This window comes from Grammomys surdaster, unplaced genomic scaffold (genome assembly GCF_004785775.1).
Source record: "Grammomys surdaster isolate TR1022 unplaced genomic scaffold, NIH_TR_1.0 348, whole genome shotgun sequence".
In the NCBI taxonomy this organism is placed as follows: Eukaryota; Metazoa; Chordata; class Mammalia; order Rodentia; family Muridae; genus Grammomys; species Grammomys surdaster.
In genome coordinates this window covers 5,504,612-5,531,848 of record NW_021604767.1, presented here as the reverse complement: position 1 = coordinate 5,531,848, position 27,237 = coordinate 5,504,612, and the positions used below count along the sequence as shown (strand labels likewise).

Here is a 27,237-nt window from a genome sequence, read left to right as displayed (position 1 = left end):
ATCAAGTTCTTGCTCCCAGAGATGCTTTGCTTATGGATCCCCGTAGAACAACACTTTTCTGTCTTCCTCTTCCTACTGCTTAAGTCTCTCTCCCTGTGGCCTTTGGATAAAATGCTCAAGAATGTTAACATCTCACAAACACTATGTCCTTAAACGTGGGCACTCCTCTCGATGTTCCTCTGTGGGAACTTGGGTTTTGGTAGAAGCGCTGGCTGGAAATAACCTGGAGATCCAACAGGTGTCCATTGCCTGTGAGAGATTGGCATCTATTCCACCGCGTTCCCAGAATCCAGGCTCCTGACACATGGTGTAGGCCTCCATTTGATCTGTACCATTCAGTCACGTAGGGCAACGCTTTTACCAGCCCCTCCACAGGTAGAGGGTGTGACTACAGGCCTCAGCCTCGAGAGATTTCCATATTAATGAGATACCTAAAGGCCAGAGGACGTAGCTAATTAAGTATTCTTCCCCAGACCCTCCTCTCTCCCCCCTCCCTATTTAAGTCAGGTTCACCTTGACCTAAGTGAGGGTGCATCCAGATCCAACTACCATCCACTATGAAAATAGAGTCTGAAAAACCCACAGATTTCCACGTGTCTTTTGGGGGCCCACTGTGGGGCGACCACGGAGAAAGTCTCAACTACCAAGCCATGTCTAATCTCCTGTGGAGAGCTTCTCTGTGTCACACAGCAGAGGCCTGCCTCTTCGGCTAGATGAGCAGCCACTGCTCTGTGAAGTGAGTAACCAGAGAATCCTTTTTCTGTAGGGTGCAGTCCAGAGCTCTCCCTCTCCCTCCCTCACCTCTCTTGGTGTGTGGGCCAGTTGCATGCCTGTGCGCCTGCATGCCTGTGCGACCATTCACCATGAGGATGGTTTCCCAGCTCTTTGTAGTCCCTTAATACCCATGACCTTGACCTTCTTTTATGCTTAGAAAGGCCTTCTCTGACTGCCCTCTTCCCCTGGCCAGCTGATCTCAACAGTTCAACAGTGGAAGCCACTATAAATGGGTTTGCTATAAGAGTTAGTACATTTAGGAGATATTCAGTTTTTGTTTGTTTGTTTGTTTATTTATTTATTTATTTATTTATTTATTTATTTATGTTTTTTGCTAACCAGACTATAAGCTCCATAAATGCAGGAATTTTGTATTATTTTCCTTCTTGTCTTTAAGATTTGTGTTTACTTACATGTAAGTATACATAGCATGTAACTGCTTGGTGCTGTAGAGGGCAGAAGAGAGCTTTGATCCCCTGAAACTAGAGTTACAGATGGTTATGAGCCACAGTGGAGGTGCTGGGAAATAAACCCAGGCCCTCCGTAAAAGTAGCAAGTTATTTTAATTGCTGACCCACCTCTCAACCCCTTGTTTTTGAGGTAGGGTTTCACTATGTGACTTTAGCTATTGTAAAAGTCTCTGTATAGACCATTGAACTTGTTATCTGACTCTTGCTTCTGACTCCCGAGTACTCTGTTTGCAGGTATGTACTACCACGACTGGCTTTTTTTTCGTTCTCCCTGATTCCTTTTCTTTCTTATCATTGAGAGCCTAAAGTAAAATAAGAGATCCAATCAGTTTGGATGTATTAATGAATACATCAATTAACCAAAAACCACAACAAACATGCACAATAATAGCCCTTTGGTTCTGAAATAAATTTTGGATAATAAATCCTTTTGAGAAGGAGTATTTAAGATGTTCTAAAAATTCTGAATTTGCTGCCAGGAAAAACACTCATGAGTATGTATCCAAAGTTGTCTGAGATTTTAGAAAGTCCATGTTCTCTTTATGGCTGTATGGGCATATACTATCCAGGTTTTTACTACTGTAACAAATACCTAAAATGATCACCTTAAAAGGAAGAACACTTTCTTTTGGCTTAGTTTTAGAGCTTCCAGTCTTTGGGCTGTTGGTTCATTGCTTGTGGGCCTGTAGGGAACACATGGCAGCAGAAACACCGATGGAGGAAGCTACTCTTCTCATCAAGTAGCCAGGGTACAAAGATAGGAAGGAGCAGGATTCCTCCAAGCCTTTTGAGGGCATACCTCCAATGACCTAACTCCCTCCTGGAGGCTCCATGCCTTAAGTTCCAATACCTCTCAACTGTACCAAACTGGAGACAAAGCCTTCAAGGGAGATGCAGAGGTAAACAGTATCAGTACATAAGATCAACTTCATGTCCATCATAAATCTCCATGACTGTGGTATCCTTACAGTTCAGTTCTTGCTCAAGAGTCTCCCATTTCCTCTTCTTCAGTTTTAAGCCCATTCTTCCAACTCATCCATTAGGTTCATTCTTTGTTTCAAAAACTATACTCTTTTACTTTAAAAATATTTTTCTGCAAATGAAGTTAAAACTGTCCCCACTGTACCTGGATTCCCTTTGAGTATTTAAATGTCCTTACATTACGGCTTCACCTGATTCTTCTGTTCCACTGATTTCTGAGTGGATTCACCACTCCTTGTCTTGTTGCTCTCCTAGAGCAGTTCTTCTAAGGACAAGATCTGCCTTGGGTTGTGGGAACAAACAGAATGCTTCCCTTTCCTGAGAATCATCAGTTTCTCATCTCCTTATCAATTTTTACGTTTCTATACTAAATACAGTCAATAATATTCAGTGAACCTTTTTTTAAAGAACTTTTTAAATTTTTTATTTATTTAATTTATAAATACTCTGCTGCATATACATCTACATGCCAGAAGAGGGAATCAGATACCCTTATAGATGGTTGTGAGCTATCATGTGTTGCTGGGAAATGAACTCAAGATCTCTGGAAGCACAGCCAGTTCTCTTAACAAAGCCATCTCTCCAGCCCCTCTTTTCTAGATTCTTAAAATTAACTTTTGACAGTTCATACATGTATACAATGTATTGAGCACATTCACACACTTAGTACTCTGTCTTATCACCCACAGACCCCATAAACTGCCTTCTTCCCAGCTAACCCCCTCCTACTTCCATGTCTTATTGTGCACGTGTGCCTGTAGGTCTTGTGCGAGTAGCCAGAGCTGCTGTGTTTCTGGCTGTAACATCCCAAACGCTTGCTACATTAGCCATGTCAAATTCAGAAGACAGCATTTCACCTAACTGCCCCGCCCCCATAGTCCAGCTCTTAGACTATTTCTGCCATCTTTTTTATGTTTTTCCCTGGGCCTTCCAGAGCCTGACATCAATGTCTCCTTTAAGGCTCAAGCACTCAACAGTCCTTGATTTGGACCTTATGCTAATGGAAAGTTCGTTTCTTTTCTGACTCTGGTCTCTTCCCTAGACCTTTACTCTTGCATTCCAGCTGACAGCATGCCTCCATCTTCCCCATGAGATTAAAAAAAAAAAGTAGAAATGAAGTTCAAGGGCTCAACTCTCTCTCCTCTCCTTCTCTCCTTCTCTCCTTCTCTTCCTTTTCCTCTTCCTCTTCTCCTTCTCCTTTTCCTTCTTCCTCTCTCTCTCTCTCTCTCTCTCTCTCTCTCTCTCTCTCTCTTTGTATGTGTGTGCGCACACGCACATATGTTTCATTTCAGTAAATCACAGATTTGCTTTTTCATTACTTTTTTCTTTGGCAGAGATTATCCTTTAAAAATATTGTTATATTCCCCAATACTCCTACATATTTCAGAATTTCACTTCAGAGCTTTGATTTCTAGGAAGAGCTATTAAGTTTTATAAATATACCATAACTTATTTCAGACATTCAGCTTGTTTCTCCTGGTGTTTGCTATAGAAACAACACATACAGGAATATCTTTTAGCTGCATCCCTGGGCCTATTCTCAATCATTGCTTAAGGACAAACCCCTAGAGGATGGATTGTTGGGTTCAAAACCTCACCTGGGTGGCTGTGGTTCTTCTCATTCTGTCTTCTTTGTCTATGCAATGGGCTGAAACTGGTGTATGAACTGCATGGTGTGCCCTTACCTTGCCGTTAATGTTTTAAAGAAGCCACTAGACTAACAGGCGCTGCCTAGGCAACTAGAAAACAAAGAACTTAGTCAAATCCACTCACCCTCTCCAGGCTGCTTCTCCAGGCAGTCCTCTCAGCCACTTCCATCATAATTTTGGCAACATCTTTCTGTGTCTTATCAGAAATTTAACAGAAAATGAGATTCAAGTCCCCTAGCACTGAGCTCTGTTGTTTTTGAAAGTACACATTGTACATTCAGTGATACACTGCAAAGCATTGCTATGAATTATTTAGATAAAACTATCTTTGCCACAAGAAAATGAGCAAAGCACATTTTGTTCAGTTTTCTCCTTACGTGTTGTTATTTCTTCTCGTTTATTTCTTCCTTGGCAATGTTAAGTACAAAAGTGATGAGCCTGGTGTTATTACTGCAAGACTTCCTTCTGTTGCCCAGGCATGGATTCTTTTAAATATAATTAGGTCATTTTCTGTTCTTCTTGCTTAAGATTCACTATTCTTCAACATCAGTCTGGTGGCAGTGCAGACCAGGCACAGACATAAGATGTGCATAATTGAAGTTTAGTTTATAAGTAGCTCACATTCTGTTTTTCTCTTTAGTTTATCTGGGATGGAACAGTAGATTCCACAAAATGGGAAAGAGATGAGAGTACACATTCCAAAGATACCCCAAAACCCTTCTCTGAAAGGTGACTGAGGCTGGGCGTGGTGGTACAAGATTATCATCCAAGCACTTGGGATTGAGGCAAGAGAGATAATCAGTGCAAGGCCAGCCGGGCATACAAAGTAAATTCAAGGCCAGTGTGAGCTACATGCAGAGAGATCCTGTCTCAAAGAACCAAGGGCCAGGGTATAGCTTTTTGATGGAGTACTTGCCTAGCATACATGATGCTGGGTTATGTCCCCAGCACCTCAAGGAAAACTGGCTGAAAACATTTTGGCTTTACATATTATTTTGCTATTTTTTAAAAAAATTCCAAAGTGAGAGTAAATTTTATCTCAAAGGAGCTGGAAGAGAGATGGCTCAGAAGTTTAGAGTGCTTGCTGCTTTTCCAGAGGCCCTGAGATTGATTCACAGCATCTACTTAAAGTGGCTCACAAGTGCTAGTAACTCCAGCTCCAGGGAATTTAATACTGTCTTCTGGTCTCCAAGGACATGTGCACATTCGTGCATACACACACATGCACCCACACACTCAAATATAAATAAATCTTTAGAAAAGAAAGAGGAGCAAACAGATTCTAAATTCTACCAAACTGTAGTCAGAACCCTAATCCTTTGAGGATTAACTGTTCTTGGTGTGTCATGGTCTAGTTCAGTTTGAATGTTAATTTCAAAGGAAACAACACAGTTATTGCATGTATTTTTATCATCAGTACTGAGAAGAGTCCCAAATGACATATCTGTGGATATCACACGGTGCTAGCCCTGCACAGCCACAACTCTGCCATCAGATTGTCATGCCAGCAAATTCATTTAGGGCACTGCTCGTCTCTGAACTTGACTAGGCTGTATGGATATGGATACTAACAGTAGTAACAAGGCGAGGAAATAGGTGTACATAAAACATGTCATGAAGTAAGTGACCTCTCATTTTAAAAACAAATCTTACTTTTCAATAATTTGTAACAGTAGAGTTGCAGGAATAATATAAATATTTTCTTTGCCCTTTCCAACCTCTACTCAATTAAGGTTGAATCATCAATAGCTCAGCAGTAAGTATTTATATCAAGGTTGCATTATTATCCTTTAGTACATAAGAGTAAGGTGAAATTGTGATTCTCATAAGCCTCAGGATATCAGTGTAGATTTTCTTTCCAGTTTTGCATTAGTATGTGAACAGGTGTATATGTGTGTGTGGTGCAGGTACACAGGTGTGCACACACATGTGAAGTTCAAGAAACGATCTTGAGTTTTGTTTCTTCGGCACTGCCTACCTATTTTTGGAAGACAGGGTCTCTCCTTATCCTGTACTTGCCAAGCATACTATGCTAGCTGAGAAGGCCCAGGGATCTTCCTGTTTCCCTATTCTCAGCTCTGGGATTACACGTGGACACCAGCATAGTTGGGTTCTGGTTATAGAACTTAGCTCCTTGTGTTTGGAAGGCAAGTGCTTTATCAACTGAGCTATCTCCCCAGACCTTGAGTATGTATTTTCTAACAAGAACATGAGAAATCAAAGTTCATCTAACACCTACCAGCATTGATTCCATTCTGCCATCCAATCACAAACCTAATCAATTATCCCCTATTAGTCCAGCCATGTCCTTAGTGGATAGAACACATCATTTTCCTTTGTGGTTTAGAATTCAGTGCAGAGTTACTTACTACACCCAGTCTTTCTATTTCCAGATCCACCATCAGTGTGCACAGTTGCTCAGTGTATCCTTATCTTTCATTTCTTGATGGTTTTGAGGAGAGAAGGCTAGTTACTTTGCTACCTCACTTCTAACTCAGCCCTCACCAAGCCAAGTGAATCTATCATGACTCCTACCCACCAGGCAATCTCTCCAATGCCCATTGGTCATCCAGTTAGGAGAAATGATTGACAGTTCAGAACAGCATGGCCTGGATATTAAAAGTAGGAAGAAATGAAGCACATTTTATAGAGTAGCAACAGCTCTAGTTGGGGAAGGAATGTTATCTTGTGTAGAAGTTACCACCTTGAAGGGAAAAGAAGTTTGTTACCTTCAGTACCACAAATCTTTAAAAAAAATTACAAGAAAAGTCAAGCAAATATAATTTTGTTTTGAATTTTAGCACCATTAAAAATCTTGAGCTTCCATTATCAGTTGATAAGAGTAAAATCACTCCCCAAATTACCTTCCAAACAATAAAGATTGTAACTTGGAAGAAGCAAAGCCTCATCTATAACACAAATCACAAGTGTGCTAGTGGAAAATGGAAAGTAGCAAATAACAGGCCCACAAAGCTTGACAGGCAGAGCATGAAATCCATCAGAAAAAGCCAGTTCATTGCACAAAGCCCTCTAAGAAGCCATGTACTGGAGGTGCATATAGGGAGGGTTATAGAAGAAACCATCAGATTTCCAGCCCACAATCCCATCCCATTCCTTCAAATTACTGTGCTTTCTGTCATTTGCTAAAGAATTTCATAAGTTTATTATTATTGTGTGGCTACGTGTTGGGGGTGCACATGTCCCACAGCCTGTGTTTGGAGATTACAGGACAACATGTGGGGTTGGCTCCTTCCTTCCACCTTTATGTGGGTTCTAGGGACCAAACTCAGGTTTCCAGGTGTGGCTGACAAATGCTTAGTATTTTTTGATATGTATTCTTGTTGTGTAGTCCATCTACACACAATCTCTTGATCTTCCTGTCTCAGTGTCCTGCGTGCTATACTACAGGCTTGTGCCCCCATGTCTGGCTGCAAATGATGATTCCTCTTTTTATTTTTATTTTTTTTATGTGTATGAGTGTTTTGCCTCCACCTCATATGTGCCTCATGTGTGCCTGATGCCCTCAGGGGTTAAAGGGGACATCAGATTTCCTGAAACTGGAGTTATGGGTAGTTATGAGCCTGAATCCTGATCTTCTGAAAAAGTAACAAATGAAGGCTCTTGACCACTGAGCCATCTTTCTTTCGTCCTAGGTTCTCTCTCTCTCTCTCTCTCTCTCTCTCTCTCTCTCTCTCTCTCTTTCTCTCTCCCTCTCCCTCTCCTTCTCTCTCTCCCCCTCCCTCTCTCTCTCTCAAAAACTCAAATGTAGATCTTCAGACACTGACTTCTCCTGCAGATGATAGGATGCATTTATCATTTTCCCCTTGTAACATGTTTATTTAACAAGTATTTATTGAGTGCCTTCTATATGCCATGAACTATCTTTTGCCTTGAGTCAAGAGCACACATACACAAGTTCCACCTAATATACATGTAGAGTTTATTAGGTAAACTTTTTTTTTATAGGATACAATTTATTTGTTTTTGACAATTCCATACACAAATAGAACATATTGTAGTCATAACCACACACTCATTATTCTCTTAACCCTCTCTCACTCTCGCTGACTCCCCTTTCCTCAAGTCATGCTCCTCCTACTCTCATGCCAACTCTCCCCTCCTCCCTCACCATACCAGAGAAAATGCACATAAACAGAGAGGGGGCAGTAGTGATCTTGCCTTTCATCACAGCACAACTTAGGCAGGATAGAGACAGGCTGCATAGTTCTATGCTGGTGTGTGAGTGCAGACGTGGCCTGCACGATTTGGTGATTTGATGTGTAGTTATTGCATGGGGGAAGGGAACAGAGAATTATAGAGGACACTGCTCTAGGCACTCAGCCGTTGTTCTTCCATTGAGCTAAACTGGATCTGTTGAGAGAGCTCTCTGCTGAGTCATGGACAGGGTTCATCACTGTCAGTCAGTTCTTTTCTCAGTCTAGCCCCTGCACCTTGAGACTCCTTCATGTAATCTTCATTGTTATATTTAATTGACATTGAGTTGCACTAGGATTTGTATGTTTATTTTCAACTGGAGTGTCAACCAGACCTCATACTGCTGGCAAAGTGGGGAGAGATATGCTTAGAAGTCACAGAAGGCTTCTGTGGTGGGGTCAGGCTGTATCTTTAGTAGAAAATGGATGTCTTTGCACCCTTCTTCAACCCTGTCTACTTCCATTCCTTGGGCATTAGTTATATGCTGTCATTATCACTCTAGGAGTTGCCCTTCTCTGGGTCTATGAATCCTCAGGAACATGGAAGATGCTATTTTACAGCAATTTCATGAAGGAGCAGTGGGAGAAAAAAGGATAGTCATGGTGGACCACGGCAGCTGGGGCCCAGATCCATGTCGACTCAGGTGTCCTCAAGAGTCATGGCAGTTGTTTATCTCTCAAGGTCAAACTAAGGATGAAAAAGATGAGAGAAAACATACTAGTTCTTTTCATATGAATGTTCATGAAGAAAATAAAAAGACATGTACATTCTTCCCTGAAGTGATGCCTGCATGCCATAGCAGCTTAGCATTGAAAGGAGAGGCATGACTGCAATTTTAAATAATCAGAAACACCCAGAAGAGCTTTGCTTAAGCTTGGCAAAATGTGGGGAAAATTTAGAGGCCACCACAGCGGTGGGGGCTCAGAGGGGCTTCCACGCTATGGTGGGTCCCACATTCGGGAGGAACCCTATGGTTCCAGCGACCTGGAGGTTTTGGTGGCGGCAGGCCCCAATGACAGGAGGAAGTCCTTGGTTCCAGAAAGATTTATTGTCATGGTAGATGGTGGATGGATCTAGGCGTACTCCCCAGAACTCACGGCAGTCCCGAGTTATATAGGGAGGGAGAAAGGGGGAGGATTAGGGGAGGTATGCTTAATTTGCTCTGGCCTCTGGCCTTCATTAGTATGTAAATCCCTAGGGCCTGAGGCCTATAGTCTGGCCTATTTGGCTGAACAATGTAATTCTATGAAGACATGACTGTTTTTCAGGACCCTGGATTCTGGGGGGCGCTGAACCCCTGCTGGTTCTCACGCAGAGTCTTGGGGGTCTAGGCACCTGCTCAACCATGACCCAGGATACCCTCACGCAGTCCCACAGCAGAAGTCTATGAATTATACAGCTTCATGGAACCATACAACTTCATGGATAACGATTTTATTTTTTTGAGGCAGGGTTTCTTTGTGTAGCCCTGGCTGTTCTGAAACTAGCTCTGAGGACCAGGCTGGACTCAAACTCTTAGAGATCTACCTGCTTCTACCTCCTGAGTGGTGGATTAAAGGCATGTGCCTCCACTGTCTGGCCAATGATGGTTTATTGTTTGTGAATTGGAAGAACTTTTGCCTAGTAGCTTATGGAAATTTCACTGTTGTGATTCTGTTTGGGGCATAAAGCTAGCTGACTTCCACAGAGATGTTCATCAACATTTCCAAAAGAAATACTTGCTTTAAATCATCCCGAGAGCCGGGCGGTGGTGGCACACGCCTTTAATTCCAGCACTTGGGAGGCAGAGGCAGGCTGAGTTTGAGAGTTCGAGGCTAGCCTGGACTACAGAGTGAGTTCCAGGACAGCCAGGGATACACAGAGAAACCTTGTCTCAAAAAGAAACAAACAAAAAACATTATCCCAAGAATATGTAGACAAGACACAAAACTGAGTGTAAAATTAAGGCATTGCATCTGATGCATAGTGCATAGGCTTGGGCCACTTGAAGTTCAGAGTGTTGCATGGAACATCCAACATGGTGGATTAGCAACCATTCTTTTTTATGCTAAATGGAACTGCCACTCTTAATGGCACATGATTTTTATCAGTGAACCTTCCTGTTTTACGTTTGAGGACTTGTAGGTAAGATTCCAGACTGAGCCATCAGTTTTGGTAAAGCAGTGATCAAGACCACTTCTCTGTGTCACAGATGTTCAGCAAGATGCTATGGTCTTTTCTTATTAGGAAATGCCATTTCCATTTTTATGAAATATGCTGAGGTTTAAGCCACTCTCTCAGAATTCAGAATTTAAGTCGGAGAAGACCCGTTGCAGGATGAGGTTTGTTTAGTATCATGACTTTTCTTTTGATGGGCTCGTATGTGTCCACTAGGGCCCAATGAACTTGGATAGTAATGGCCACTTAGCAGTGGGAGAAAGTCCTGTGGTGCCAAGGGCCTCAAAATGTGTTGTGATAGGTTCTTGATGAGCAAAACTTTAACTTTCCAAACACCTAAACCTGGTCATAGATGTCTGAGATTCTACGGGTTGGTAGTGGTGATGGGATCCCAGGGGAAAGCCAGAGGTCCTGCTACTTGCTGCCAGCCCTTCCTACTCCAACAGTAGAACTTAAAGACTACTGCCTATCTGGTGGCCAGCACTGTAATATTTTATTACCAATATATAAAGAGAACAGTCATGTGTTAAGCTGTATACATACACACAAGTGTGTGTGTGTGTGTGTGTGTGTGTAAGGTTATAAATCTAGAGAAGGGATCATGAATGTGGAAGAAGGGATCTTAGCAGGAAAGTGTGGGAATACGTCTGACATGAAAGCTAAAGAGTAACTACTTGGGGGAGAGAGAAGACCAACAAGGGGAAGCAAGGGATGGAAGATGAATAAGGGAAAAAGAAAGGAAAGATATTCATATAGCTGATGCTGTATGAGTGAAAATGCTATTAGGAACATGTTGCTTTGGATGCTGATTTAAAAAAGTGAGTGGCTGATCAGATGGCTCAGTGGGTAAAGGCACTCACTACCTAGCCTGACTGCCTAAGTTCTATCCCTGGGTCCCACATGGTAGAGGGAGAGAACTGACTTCTGCAAGTTCTCTGACCTCCACAACCATGCCATGGCATGTGTGTATGTAAGTACATGCATATGTACACTCACATACATAAATAAGATATAATAAAAACTTTTTTAAACATGAGGCTACACTTGCAGTGCTTCTCAACCTTCCTAATGCCGTGACCCATTAGAAGAGTTCCTCATGTTATGGCGACCCCCAACAAGAAAGTTATATTTGTCGATACTTCATAGTTGTAATTCTGCTAATGTAAATATTTTTAGAGATAGGGCTTTGCCAGAAGAGTCATATCTCACAGGTTGAGAACTGCTGGTAGAGAGATAGCTTGGAGGTTAAGAGCACTGGCTAACTTTCCAGAGGACCTGGGTTTGATTCCTGGCACCCACATTAGGGCTTTGATGTCCTCTTCTAGCCTCTTCAGGCACATGCATGAATGTACAGATACATATGCAGACAAAACACACACATAATATAAATGTATATGATGTATATGTAGTATATATGTATATGATGTATACATATACATGTGTATGTGTGTGTGTGTGTGTGTGTATGTGTATATGCAAAGCTGACGACCTAACCCAGGACCTTACTTAGGTTAGGGAGGCACACTATAATGTCTCAAGCCCTGATTTAATTACTTTATAGTAGAACATTAGAAAATAACAATGACCAGTATCTTTACAGGATCATTAGTCACCTTTAGATGACAGTATTAAGAACTAAGTTTCTGTGTCTTTCTTTGTAGGTTCGTCCAAGACTGGTTTTCAGAAAGGAAGCAGGTGGCCAGAGTGGATTTCTCGACAGTGTTACCACGCTGCATTTCTCTTTATATCTTTTCCTTTCTGAATCCGAAGGACTTGTGTGCAGCTGCTCAAGTCAGCTGGCCCTGGAAGTTTCTATCGGAACAGGTTTCTTCCTCTCTGTTTTCATCGCTTCCTAGTAATGGAACACAAAATAATTTGTAATGGGTCAGTCAGGGTGGCTCTCTTCCATGAAATAATAGAGGAGGGAGCCCGAAACATAGTTAAAAGCCCCTTGGGGGACAGAATGGAAGACTTGGAAGAAGTTGGCTCAGTGGGTAAAGGTGCTTGCTGAACAAATGAGTACCTGTGTTTGAACCAGAGCCTATGGAAAGCTGAGCATGGTAGCAACATCAATAGTTCCTGTGCCCTGCCCTCAAGCAAGATGGGGACAAGAGAACCCCTGGACACTCATGGACCAAACAGCCTGGTATATGCTGTGGTGAACAAGAAAGGCCTTGTTTCAAACAAGGTGGACGGCAAAGGCCAACTCTCAAAGTTGTCCTCTGGAACCCACTGGTACATGCTTGCATGTACTCATACTCCCCCCCCCCCCAGTCTGTCTGTGTTTTATGATCTTGCTATGTTTCCCAGTCTGCCCTAGAACTCCTGGGCTCACAATGTACCTCCTAACCCACACACCCACGATTGGGGACTACAGGTGTGTGAGTTCACACTACTGTGCCTAACTTAATTGGTTTTTATAGTTTGTCTTAATTGTGATCTCAGTGAACCACATGAAATTCACTATTTTTGTTGTTTTTTTTGTTTTTGTTTTTGTTTTGTTTTGTTTTGTTTTTGAGACAGGGTTTCTCTGCATAGCCCTGGCTGTTCTGGAACTCACTCTATAGACCAGGCTGGCCTTGAATTCAGAAATGCCTGCCTCTGTCTCCCAAGCGCTGGGATTAAAAGCATGCGCCACCACAGCCTGGTGAAATTCACTATTTTTAATATTTCAAAAATTGCTGCAATTTGACAATATCATATGAATTCAATAAAAATTCTTCTGTGGGGGAGGGTTGGTCTGAAGCAAACTATTATACCTGAATTCTCATAAGCTAAAGTAGCAGAATTCTATAGGGATGCTAGATAAGTGTCTCAAGATGGCATATGCACGTATACATATAAATTTACATAGAATGTAATATGTATTCACAAAGAACATTCTTCATATGGAATAAGATATATTTTATAATTTTTTTCAGACTGAAGTTTAGACATTAAGTCAGCAATACTAGAAATGTCAGTGTAACAAAAAATAATATGTGTGTTCCTGAAACTATTCCTGTTAGAAAACTGTTTCTTAGAAACTCAGCTTTCTTTGGTTCTTTCCTGAAGGATTGCTTGTGGATGCCGAAATGCACTAAGTTTGGGTGGTTTCTGCCCTATAGTCCAACACAGAATGAATACGGAGCTTGGAAGCAGCACTACATTGCTTGTGTGTCCAGCTTGGACTGGCTAACACCCAGGGAAGCTGCTGCTGTTTATGGAACACTGAATGAACCCAAAACAGAGGATGAGGAGCTCCAGGAGAGGCAAAGAGAAAGGTGCCTGAGAAAAATAGTTTGGGAGAAAATTGCATTCTCCAAGAGTAAGTAGCATTTGATTTAAAGCTTTTTATATCCAGACACTGAACAAATGGATTTACACACAGATGTCTATATAGGAGAGCATGCTGGGATCCTCATCAGCCTATGTTCAAGGCCAGCTTTTCTTTCTCCTTTTATTATGTATTTTCAGTTAATTGGTAATAGAAGAAAAAAGATTTCAGATGAGATGTCTAAGGTTGAACATTTGCCTCCACAGCTGTCTGCTTCCTCTCAAGTTTGTAAGAGCATAGACGAGGAAGGGAATCTTGTGAAATGGCTCAGTTGCTGACATACTTATCATATTAACCTGAAGACCTGAGTTAAAATTGCCAATACTCACACAGTGGGGAAAAAAAAATCAGGTAGGGCACATGTACATGGTAATCCCAGTTCTAGGGAGCAAGAGACAGGAGGATCCTGGGAGCTTCTTGGCCAGCCAGTGTGCTGAATCTGCTGAATCAACCAACCTCTAGCTTCCAATTGTGTCCTCAGACCCCTACATCTGTGCACACACTCTGAACCCTCTCCCCCCGACCATGCACACATCAAAAGGGCAGGAAGTGCAAACACAGCCAAGAAACAAGAAGTAAATTCAGGACTGAGGAATAGGGGCCAGTGAAGGAGGATAAGCATGAGGCTGAGAGCAATTTCTTTGAAAACAGCCGGAAGAAGGCAGGGATGAGGGCATGTGTTCAGGAAAACCTTTAATGTGTGCATGTTCTTAAACTATGCGGTCAACTGTCTTGGGCTCAGCCTCTTCTCTCTGACTCTTCCCTGGGAAGATTGAACTCCCCAGGGAAATTACCTCCAGCCAAGGACAGAGAGGGATGGGAACCTATGGGCTGATTATCTGTAAAGATATCGAATAAGAAATCCTATCAGAGTGTATACAAGTGGCTATAATTGTTTTCATTTGGAACATTGCCCCGGCTAGCTTTCTCTTTGATGACTTGATCTATGTCAGCTCATGTGAAGTAAACAGGAAGCCTGTTGCTGTTCATTTTTCAGAGGAGTTATTCAAAGCTCGACCCCCTTGGCTGAGTGGAACACGATGCTCTAGGTTGTTAAAATGTACAAGCCTGCCCGGTAGTCCTTGGCTATGGAGAGACGGGACAGGGTTCTATGAAGCCTTGGAGAGACATTTTCTTCAGGCATCTTTAGATGCTTTGCCCAAGCGGTGAGCAAACTTCTACCCATCAGGGGCTCAGGCCTTCCTGTGTCACCAAGAACTCATTATAGAATTATGTAGCCAACGTAGGGATCTTCAGTAATTGTATGACTCATATTCTATGAAATATCAGAGAACGAATTAATGATTTTGGTATGATTTAATGTTCAAGAATAGCAATCTTTAAGTGTGTTCTGAAGAGGAAAATATGTAATGTTTAAAAGATGTTTTTAAGATTTATTTATTTATTTTATGTATGTGAGTACACTGTAGCTGTCTTCAGACACATTAGAAGAGAGCATCAGATCAATAGAACTGAAGAGGAAAAGCTGAAGTGGCTAGGCCCCCACATCTTCCTTTTAAGAGCACACCCACTTTCTTCCACTAGGCCCCCCTCCTAAATGTCCCTCCACATCCTAGTAGCACCATGGACTGGTGACTGAGTGTTCAATACCCAAGGAAAACTACAGACCCAAATTATAGCAGCACCCTTACAGAGTATTATTAACTCCCATTTATACCTGTAAATCCAAACACAATAGTCTGGCTCTTTGCAATGACCCAAGGCATAATATTTGACTACAGTGCCAAGATTCAGTTCTTACTCTACTCACCTCTCCTAGCTGATATTTGAAACATCCACAGCTTCTACAGCTGCTCACAAACCAAGGGGGAAAGGATTGTTTTGTTTTTCACTTTGAAGTCTACAGTTGCCTTTCAGACGAAGACACTAAAGTCTAGACAGGTGACATAACTCACCTGTCATAATATAAACACTGGGACCTAAATCTTCACGTTCTAACACTCCTTCAGTGTCACCACTGACAAAACCACACACAGATCTGTGTCTAAATATTTGTGAGTGTGGCACTATATTTCACTTGTGGAAGGCACATAAAGAACTTCAAAAAGCATAGGGTGTCTCTCATCCTCAGTAGTATGGGAATGAGGCCAAGGAGAGAATGAAGACATTACTCAGGAACCCCCAAGAGCTAGAAGTGAGTTAGGAATTGTGTGGCTACCCCCTTTAAATATAGTTTTGAGCCCTTAGGCATACCACAGTATTTATTTTAAGTGCCCAATAAAAGCTAAGTAAGTGTCAAGAAGCTTCTTCTGCATCTCTCATGTGGAAGCACAGAGACCAATTGGGCAGAGTTTGCTCAACCCTATCCTGGACCTCTTTCTCTTTGCTCTTCTTCAGACCGCTAGGAGAGTCTAAGCACTCAGGGACAGTGGGCTTCTGCTGTTCAGAGATGTTCAGAGAATATTGGCATCTATCAAAAGTCACGTTAGCAGAACATTAGGATTTCATGCATCCTTTTGTGCCCTTACAGAAGCAATATCTCTGGAAGTCACTCCTACCCTTTATTATTAAAGAAAAATTATCCCGGGGTTGGTAGAACTGATGACAGTTCTTCCTGTGCTTTGCCGCTACATGTCATCCTGATATCATCGAAGATTCCTGCATATGAGGTACCACTGTGCGAGGGGGCCACCCTTGACTGAGTTACGTCTACATTAATGAAAACTGTTGGCTGCCATGTATGTGAAAATGATTCATCTCTTGAAAGGAAAAATATCTGATCAAGTGAACACTTACAGATCCCATACAGTTTTTGAAATTGGGAGCAATAAGGATAAAAGTAATCAAACTTACTTTGAAAACCCATGAGCGGTCCAAATTGCTGTGTGTGCAGTTGGTGTCAAACCACACCCACTGGACTCAATTTCTTGCACTTAAAAAACAAAAGCAACAACAGCAACAAACACGATGGTTAAAAATATTTAAAGCACTTCCAAAATTCCCAAGAACTTTAATAATATTATTTGACCAATAGTTTTCAAAAGTGGGTTAGACGTACTACATTATGTTCTATTTTAAAATGATGCCATTTTATTAAAGTATGCTCTTCAGCTAGGCGGTGGTGGCGCTCGCCTTTAGTCCCAGCACTTGGGAGGCAGAGGCAGGTGGATTTCTGAGTTTGAGGCTAGCCTGGTCTACAGAGTGAGTTCCAGGACAGACCGGGCTATACAGAGAAACCCTGTCTCGAAAAAAAAAAATGGTCTTCATAAAATGTAATCATAGCTATGTATGGTAGCGTTTGCCTGTAACCCAAGCACTTAGGAGGCTAAAGGAGGAGGATAGAGGTTGAGGCCAACCTGGACCGTATAGGAGTATCAAGTAGCTAGGACTATATAGTGAGACTCTGTCTCAAAATACAAAAATTAGTAAAATAAAGTGAAGTCATATATTTAAATGATATATATGTATAAGATATTTAAATCTACTTAATAAGGCCACTGCAAAATGGTATTAATTAATTTATTCTTTTTAATAAGTTGTATATACATCTGTTTCATGTGTACAAAGATAAAGAGATTTGGGAAAAAGTAATGTAACTCATTAGAACTACTGTTTCCATGACAGAGTTGCAAATGAACTTCAACTTTTTCTGATAATTAGAGAAAAATAAAGAAATGGGTGGGAGAGGTTTAGTTCCTTCCTTCTGTAATTTCTGAAAATTATTTAGCAAGGGTAGCATACCGAATATCAATCAATTCTAAGGCTCACATGCGCCTACTGCTGCTGTTTCACTTCTAGATGGTGAGAGAGAGCATCAGGCCAGATGTCGAGGCTGTGCTGTATGACCACAGTGGAGTAACGTTGGAGGGTCTGCTTCAGCTCACAGACAAAGCTCTACAAGGGCGGAAGGCACAGAGCCTGGGAATATTCAGCAGTGGAAACAGCAGAGAAATCGACTTACTGCAAGGTTGGTTTGTGGATTGGAGGAGAACAGTCACACAGCTATGAGTGTCTGCAGCACTTATCCACAAGTGTGACCTTCACAGTGCTTCTAAGTTCTGAATCGGTAGGAAGGGTTCATTTTGTCTTCATGAAGAAAGTGAAGCAACTTTTGATGATAATCTTAAGTATAGTGACTAAGATCACAGAAGAACGGTTACTATCATGATCCTTTGAAGCGTACACTTTATTCACATTCCTGTAAAACTTTTCCATCTTACAAAATTCTCCCCTCTGATATCTGCCCTCTGATATCTGCCTTCTGATTTCTGCCCTCTGATAACAATTGGATCTTTTAAATGCATAAATGGAGTCATTTGCTTCGCCTTTTTGTGACTGGCATTTTTTATTTATACCCTCTTCATACACCCACTTATACCCGGTTCATACACTATACCAATTGGTTATTTCTCTTTTAAGGCCAAATACTTATCCACTCTATGTATGTGCTACAATATGTATATTGGCCAGTTTTGTGGGTCAACTTGACACAAGCTGGAGTTTTCACAGAGAAAGAAGCCTCCCGTGAGGAAATGCCTCCATAAGATCCAGCTGTAAGGCATTTTCTTAATTAGTGATTAAGGGGGGAAGGCCCAGCCCATTGTGGGTGGTGCCATCTCTGGGCTGGTGGTCCTGGGTTCTATAAGAAAGCAGGCTGAGCAAGCTAGAGGAAGCAAGCCAGTAAGTAACATCCGTCCAGGGCCTCTGCATCAGCTCCTGCTTCCTGACCTGTTCCAGTCCTGACTTCCTTTGGTGATGAACAGCAATGTGGAAGTGTAAGCTGAATAAACCATTTCCTTCCAACTTGCTTCTTGGTCATGATGTTGTATGCAGGAATACAAACCCTGACTAAGACAGTATGTTTGTAACTCTATCTACTGGGTGTCATTCAGATTGCTTCTAATTCTTGCCTATAGTGACTATCAACAAACCTCTTTTGCACTTGCTTTTACATATATGGAAATACACTCCTAAGTATGATATTGTGGGTTTCCTTAAAAATTTGAAAGCCCCTATACTGTTTTTTTTTTTAAATAACTGTTTATCAATGGTGCAAGTATACAAAGTTCTCTGTGCCATTTATTTGTTACAGGTTTTCAGGTTTCTTGTTTGGTTGGTTGGTTCATACAATTTCCAGTCTCACTGTGTTTTGATTTGCATACTTCTGCTTATGAGAGATGCTTAACATCTGTCATGTGCTTGCTGGCCATTTGCATATTCTTTATGAACACAAACCCTTTGCCTATTGAAAAGTGGGTTGATTTTTGTATGGACATTGAGCTATAGACATTCTTTGAATGTTAAGGTTATTAACTCCTTATCGGATATGTGATTTGCAAGCATCTTCTCCACTTTTATAGTGTCTTAGTCACTGTTCTATTACTGTGAAGAGATACCATGACAAAGGCAACTCTTGTAAAAGAAAAAGCCTTTAATTAAGACCTTGCTTATGGTTTCAGAGGTTGAGTCCATTGTCATCTGGTAGGGAGTATGGCAGGGAGCAGGCAAGATATGGTGCTGGAGAAGTGGCTGATAGCTTCATCCTGTCCTATAAGCAGGGAGAGAGTGGATCTGGCATGGGCTTTTTGAAACCTCAAAGCCTACCCTCAGCAACATACTTCTTCCAGCAAGTCCACACCTATTCCAACTAGGCCACAGCTCCTAATCCTTCTAATCCTTTAAAATAGTGTTGCTCCCTGATGAGTAAGCATTCAAATATATAAGCCTATGGAAGCCATTCTTATTTAAACCATCGCCAATAAGTGTCCTTTATACTCTCTTTTTTGATGCACAAAAATTTTAAATTTTATGAAAGTACAGTAATTGCAATAGCAATGAACATCAAGATAGATGACTTGGTGTTCACTTTGATAAATTCTGCTTTATTGTTTGTAAACCTTCCATCCATGTGGGATGAGGGAAGAGGAAATAAATCAGATGGTCCAGTTTCCAGGGCACTTACAAAATGGCACAACGAGTCATGAATCAATCCTGAGGAACTGGGAGTAAGGAGATTTGAGGTGGTTGCTAACTCTGGGAGCCTTGCTTGCTCTGATAGTTTTACATTGATGACTGTGGGAACCTTTTCTGCTTGGAAAATTGTTGCAAGATGCTAGGACTTGATCGGCCATACACTTTACACTCTTCTTGAGCCCAGTGACTCACAATGGCATACAGTGGAAGCAGAAACCAATCTTCAAAATGTAATTGTATAACATCTTATTATTCCAGAGTGTGAAGGAGCCAGTGGTCACAGGGCTCTTCAGTGGCACCTTCTGTGGCCTTAACACCATGCTCCATGAAGTGTAGGTGTACTGGAGATCTTGGTTTTATGGGTAAATACTGGGTTTTGAATCTGTGATCCCATTTTCACAAACAGCTAAAAGTATTGTTTATTATGCTATAATAAACCAATATTGACATTTTAATTTTCCCCTTAGGCTATAAAATTTGTATTAAAAATGTACTATGGCCTGAAGTGAGAGACTTCTGGGAGAAATTAGGAAGCTCTGTGGCCACCAAAGAAGAAGGGGGACATGTGGACTTATTTGTGCCACTTGGAGCATCAGGTTAGTGTCAAAACTCTAGAAACGCAGGAAACGTACCTCCATGTGGTGGTATTTTGTGTGTTTCTGAGGTACAGTCACAAACAAACCCATTTAATGTATGAATCAATGGCTCATTCCTTTTTACAACTATAATTATTGCATGAGATACCATTACACAGTATACTATAATTTGTTTATACATGCAATGTATTTCATATGTGAACATATGTCTGAACATGTACACTTCTCTAAGGTGTACAAGAGCCCAGCAGTGTACATGAAAGGCAGGTAGCCTGTTTTTCAAAGTGGTTGTACATTTTAATGTTTCTTAAAGAATATGTCCGCAAACTCGAGTTGTCCACACTGTGGTGCTTGTTTTGGTTGTAGCTATTCAGGTGGATACAGAAACATCTCATAATGGTTCTAATTTGCAGTTTCCTACCCATTCATGATGCTGGGCATCTTTTCATGTCCTCATCTGCCATTTACACATCTGTCTCAGTGTCTGTTTGAGTATCTTGCACATTTTGAAAAGTAAATTGTTTTTCCAGTTGGTGACTCTTGTTTTCCTTCTCTGAATGGTTTATTCTGAAGAGTAGAACTTCTTAATTTTGATGAAATCAAATTTGTTATCTTTACTTTTATCTTATGCTTCTAGTATCATATTATTTAATTATTTAAAATATTTTTTAAAAATCATTTTATGCCTATGTGTTCTGTCACATGTATATCTGTACCACATGGATATGTTGTCATGGAGGCCAGAGGGGTGTCAGATTCTCCATAGCTGAAGTTGCATCAGTTGTAAGCGATCATGTGGGTGCTGGGAACCAAACCTGAGTCCAGTGGAAGTGAAGCAAGTTCTCTTAGCCTCTGAGCCATTCCTCCAGTCCCCATATTTTTAAATTCCTTGCTCAAAGATTACAAAGATTTTCTACTGCACTTCATAGGAGTTTATGTTTACATTTGGCATGTAGGTCTGTGGCCCATTTGATTTATTTCTAACAGATGATGAGGCATAGGTTGAGATCTAATTTATTTTGCATATAGGTATGTATTTTCCCAACACCATTCTTCATAAGGAAGCCTGTTATTTACTCCATGAATTTTACATACAGGTTTACTGCCATTAGTTGATTACATGGATTTAAGTTCACTGTGGACTCTCTGACTTCACTATCAGTGAAAATACTAGGCATAAGGTCTGTCAGCTTCCACCATCTTGTTTCAAGAAGCAAGAATTAAAATACCCCATTCATTACATACATTTCTTCTTAAGTTATTCAATCTATATTTACTGACTCCAATAATCCACTCTATATTTCATTCTGTGTTACTGAAGAAGGGGAGGAAAAATATCTTAAGACAGGACTTCTCTGTGTAGCCCTAGCTGTCCTGGAACTTGCCTCAAACTCAGAGATCCATCTGTCTCCACCACCCAAGTGCTGAGATTAAAAGCATGCAGCAACACACTCAGTAGAAGAGCAGTAATTAATGCCACATTAAATTTTGGCCATTTTGTTCTATCTTGTGTTTATCTGTTTTAAGTCTGTCTACTTTCAACCACAACTTTCCTTTTACTCAGATTACTTTAGGAAACTCTTGTGTGGTTTTTCTGTCTTTAGCTTCAATATTCCAAACTTGATGATAAACAGATTTTTCTAGTTGCACACCCTCTTTCCACATCTTATTGTGTTGTTTTCAGAAATTAAGTGTTTGGACCTCTGTTTGTAGAGATAAAGGTGAGACATTTGGGGCTGTTGATTGAAGGATTTGAATTGAAGATGACAGTTGCCTGTGGTCTTTCTTGGCAAGCTCTTTCATGCTTGTAAGTAATATTTGACTGCTTCAAGAGAAATTCATTAATAAACTAATACAAATGTTCTTGGCTGTACAGAAGCAGGTATAGAAGTTCTTTCTCAGCTGTCCCAACTAACTGGCACGTTGTTCTCTGCCCCAACTGGAATTGCAACTGGTTCTTACCAACACAGTAAGTGTCTATGAGAGCTGGCTGGTGTGTCTAGTAACATAGTCACATCAGCGTCACTGAAGGACAAGTACTAAGAAATCATATTCTTGTCACATTTCTCTACATCAGTAACTAGCAGCTGTACATCACTGCTGATGTACATCTATCCTGATCTGCCTATAGCAATTGTCTGAAGGTGTGGTTCTCCCTTCTTCAGACATGGCACAGAGCCATTCATTCAGATAAGGATTTTTTTTTCTGCAAATATTTTGTTTCAAACTGTCATTTACTAAAACCCTCTTTAAAGAGTTCAGCAAAATTGTCCAGTTGCTGATCCAGAGAAAGGACGTATTTTCCTAGTTTTTTTTTTTTAAGGAATTGATTTGGTTTTCCTAGTTTTTTTGGGGGGGAGGAGGTTGTTTTTGTTTTTCGATTTTTGTTTTTTGTTTTTTTTAAGAATTGATTTGGTTTTACTCTGGAGCGTGAATTGTAGCTCTAGGGAGATGGAGATAAGTTTTGCTTAGATCTCACAAGGATGAGGAAGGGAAATGGATCGAAAGGGAAAGTATGCTGGCATATGTATACTTTCACTGACACAATAAGCCTCCTAATACTGGGTAAAAATGGACCACTAGCTGACTGACAGAGAACTACATGGCTATCCTACAACGTCACTCAACACTTTCTCCTTTAAACCTCTTCTCTTCATATCAAACAGGGTTTGGACTACCTCGGGAATGGTATGAGCACTGATTCTTTGGTCTCCGGAGGCCTTTTGAGACTGGGAGAAGCGGTCATGACTATGTCACTTGTAAGGGAAATGATTCTATGTAGATGGAAGAGAAAGCACATTGGCTTCATGCTTCACACAGTTCTGAAGCAGCCATGGCTAGGTCACTGTAGTTCACAGGGCATCACCAAATGGCAATGTCTGTGGCTCTGTGGAGAGAATGGCCTCACTCATGCAACAAGGCTGGGGCCCCGTTGATCCCCCTAAGGGGCTGCTGCTCTTCCTTTTCTGCTCCAGTCCCTTTCCCTTTTGGTTTCTTAGTAGTCTCCCTCTAAAGAAGCACATTAAACGTTTTGCACATGCTTCAGAAGAAACAGAGTAGCTCTGACCATCCATTCAGACAAAAAAAAAAATTAGACTATACACTAAATGAGTCACTTCTTCATGGTGTAATTGCTTTGCAAGCTGATTAATGTTCTTATATATCCCCTCTAGCCATGTTGACTATTTTGAGTTGCCCCTAGTTTGAGAGAGAGAGAGAGAGAGAGACAGACAGAGACAGAGACAGAGACAGAGACAGAGAGAGAGAGAGAGAGACAGAGAGACAGAGACAGACAGAGACAGAGAGAGACAGAGAGAGGTGGCTTGACCTTAAATTCACATCAGCGGTGTGGGAAGTGCTGAGTCAGAAGAACTCTCACCTTTAGAACACAGTGATACATTCTTTCTTACTTCCATCCACACATTTTCCCAAAGCGCCAGATGGTGATTTCCTTACTAATTTCAAGTAGAAGCTGTCAACCTTATCTGCCGTGGACAGAGGGGCATTCACTGTGTCCTTTCTAAGTTTCTTTGTTTACCATTGGAAACAGGCTGTGACTGCTTATCTTATTCTGAGAAAGGACACTATGCTCAGTATAAAGATAGCTGAGTTGGTTTTACTTTAAACAAGAAGTAGAAATCTCCTGCTTCAGCTCAAGCTCAAGGTCAATGAGAGGACTTGTCTCAAATAATAGGGTAGACAGTATCTGAGAAACAATGCCTGAAGTTGATCTCTGGGCTCTACATGTAAGTGCACACATGTGCACACACATACATATGTAGAACACCTGTACACATACATACACACATGTGTGTGCGTACACACAGACACACACACACACACACATTCACACATATGCACAGAGTATGAACTGAGTCTTCAATAAAATTCAAACTCCCATCAGTTCTCAGTGACTGGCTGGGGCCACATCGGGATAGGACTCCCCCTTCTAACTACTTCAACGAGTCCAAGCTGCAGGCATGGTCCAGCTTCACAGAATTCCTGGAAGACACCTTGAAGTCAGTGAGGAAAAAGTTGAATCCGATCTTCAAGAACTTGCAGGAGAGCATCAGTGGCCGCATGATAGGTAAGGTCTCTGACACTTCTGTTCCAGATCAGGCCAGGGCTTACTTCTTACCTGAGCAAATACAAGATTGAGAATAAGAAAAACCCAGTTGTAACGGATACTTGGCCAAGCATCGTCTTTAGTTTTCAAATATTCAAGAACAACAATAGTCATGTTCAGAACGTGGGGGCTGGCTCTTATTATCACATTTCACCATCTTACTGACTCCTATGGAGCCCACCTGCTCTGAGCAGAGCTTGGTTTTTACTCAGAGAACTGACTATATCTTGTTCCGGCCGTTGAGTCCCTCTTATAGTGTCCATTCCACAGTTTGTTCTACAGTTCATTTATCATCTGTCATAATTTACCCAGATGTCTTCCAGGTGGATAAGCCCATTTGGGTTCCCTCCAAAGATGCAAATAAGGTGTATATTACAATTTTCTTCTTAAACAATAAAATAAAATACACAGCTTGGTGCTAGGTTCCATGGTCTTTTACTGAACCTGTTGGACATCACTGAATCAATTTTCCATTCCTACTCCATTGCCTTGATAAAATTACCATAATAATCTTTGTGGAATGATACACCCTCTTAACAGTCAATCACAAACTAAACCAGTTTATTCTTTAAAACAAAACACTTTCACCATCTGAGTAAATATGTCCGCCTTCCTCTATAGTGATCTCTTAATATTTTATACATGCTCCATTTGACTAAGACATAGTAGTATCCCAATGCTGCAGACCTGTGCATCCTCCCTTCCCTGGCTGTGCAGAGCAGCACATGTGCCCACGCAGATATTTTGTCCATCAGTACATGTCTTGTATCTTGCTTCACAAATGCTTCTTTTGTAGAGATCTTCTCCTGTATTTTCCTCTACTACCTGAACCATCTGATTTAGGAAACACTAAACCAATACTCTTTAGTAGTTACGAAAATGTAAACAAGGAGAAATCCTTTCTCTTTTTTCATAGATACTAAGGAAAAGATAGAGAAATAGAGCCGTGGATGTTTTCTATGGTGGTGTGTTGACAACGAGAGGTCAATGGGAAAGTTGTTTTCCAGTATAGCTGTATTAAGAACATGCAAACAAGAAGAAATAATTTCTCTTTTTTTCTTTCATAGATGTTAAGTATTAAATGGAAAAGCAAATGTTTTTATGACAGTGTATTGGCAATGAGTATTTTTATGACAGTGTATTGGCAATGAGAAGTCAATTTGTTTTCCAGTAAATGTGTGTAAATATTTAAATATTAAAAAAATGAAAAATGTCTCAGTATGTAAGCTACGTTCTCTGAATTTAAAATATTTACATTTTCAACACAAAGGAGAGGAGGTGTGGAGGATATCTGATTGGATCCTGTATTTTACTCAGACATCTCCTTTCATGGCTTCTTTTATGATTGTCTGATTCTTAGATTTCATTAAACATCAGTTTTAGCGAGTTGAAATTGGTTTGGCTCATTTTCCATTTTATAGTAGGTCTTCTTGTGGCAATAATAAAAACCTGGGCCCATTCCTTGTATCATTGTCAACTAAAAGGTAACTGTGATGACTGCTCTTTACTCTCACACATAGTCTTACATAGAGTACATACTGTCTGTGTGCTTTACATTTCAGGGCAATTCATGTTTGACACTCTGGGTATGGACAGCATCTTAAATAACCAAGGCATTGCACAGGCTCTGGCAGATGGACTGATGGAGTTGTCAAAAGAAGGGTCTGTAAGTGTTTTGCTGAAGAAAGAAAAGTGGGGGGAAAATCTCAGCACAAATAAATCCTTAGTTTACATTTTTTAACCTTTTACCAGTTTATCACTCTGGGATGTAGTCTGTCAGAGAAATTACATCAGTTTATAAAAGCAGCCACAGAGAAATTCTGAGCTCAAGATGTACTAAGTACATAAAAGAGAAACAGGGAGACCTCCTGGGTTCTTTAAAGTCTTTTAATTTGTGTACTGTTTTCTGTCTTGTGCCTAATTCCAGTTAGAAGTGACTTCATTAGAAAACATGTTCATGACCTTATATTTCACATAAACCTTATGAGCCAGGGAACTGACACGTGTGAAACCAGATACAACAAAGGGGGCTAGACAAGACAGGGTGGGAAAGAAAACATACACACACACACACACACACACACACACACGTAGGGAAAGTTGGTGGAGTCTCAAGAACCATTTATATTAACAGGGCATCTTGGACAGTTGACCAGAAAAAACAGTGTACATTTCAGAAGACTGTAAGAGATTTGTTGGTTGGAGACAAAGCTTAGGCAGTAAAATATCTGCCTTGCAAACGTGAGAACCTGAATTTGAGCCCCAGGGCCTATGTGAAAGCAACTGAGGCATAGTAGCAGATGCTTATATTCTAAGTGCTGGGGAGGGAGAGACAGGTGAATGCCTGGGACTCTCTGGTCAGCCAGCATCACTTACTTGATGAGTTTCAGACCAATGAGAAACCATCTTTAAAATAAAAAGTGGACAGTGCCCAAATCATCATTCTCTGGCTTTTGTACACACACACACACACACACACACACACACGCACACACACACGCACACGCACACACACACGCACACACACACACGCACATGCACACAAAAGTTAGGCCAGGTTCTGCCTCCCTCCACTCTGCTTCCAGAAATAAAACTCAGACTCAAAATATGTTTACAAATATCTTGGCCATATAGCCAGATTCTTCTCTCACTAGACCGTAACTTAGATAACTCAATTATTTTAACCTCCATTCTGCCATGTGGCTGGTTAACTGTGCTTAGGTACCATGTGTTCATCTCCTTACATCTTCCTGGGTGGATCTTCTCACCTGGCTCTCTCCCAGAATCCTCTCTCCCTTCCAGATGTCCCCCATCTTTTTTCTCCTGGCTAAGCCATAGGCCATAGGCTTTTTCATTGACAAGTGATGCATCCATACAATATACAAGCTATTCTTTCTACACACACACACACACACACACACACACACACACACACACACACGAGAGACAGAGAGAGAGACAGAGAGAGAGACAGAGAGAGAGAGAGAGAGAGAGAGAGAGAGAGAGAGAGAGAGAGAGA

The 27,237-nt window shown here is 41.1% G+C and overlaps 1 protein-coding gene across 1 annotated transcript in view; it reads left to right on the top strand.

Annotated features, from left to right (window-relative positions):
• The window catches only part of Ect2l (epithelial cell transforming 2 like), a 76,050-nt gene that overhangs the window by 25,592 nt on the left and 23,221 nt on the right, over window positions 1–27,237 (top strand). Inside the window, exons 4-12 of the mRNA XM_028779247.1 lie at window positions 11,908–12,070; window positions 13,301–13,553; window positions 14,560–14,728; window positions 16,054–16,192; window positions 17,322–17,490; window positions 19,964–20,092; window positions 21,969–22,061; window positions 23,997–24,179; window positions 25,781–25,884. Coding sequence (XP_028635080.1) covers window positions 11,908–12,070; window positions 13,301–13,553; window positions 14,560–14,728; window positions 16,054–16,192; window positions 17,322–17,490; window positions 19,964–20,092; window positions 21,969–22,061; window positions 23,997–24,179; window positions 25,781–25,884 — 1,402 coding nt within the window. The remainder of the gene's footprint in view (window positions 1–11,907; window positions 12,071–13,300; window positions 13,554–14,559; window positions 14,729–16,053; window positions 16,193–17,321; window positions 17,491–19,963; window positions 20,093–21,968; window positions 22,062–23,996; window positions 24,180–25,780; window positions 25,885–27,237) is intronic.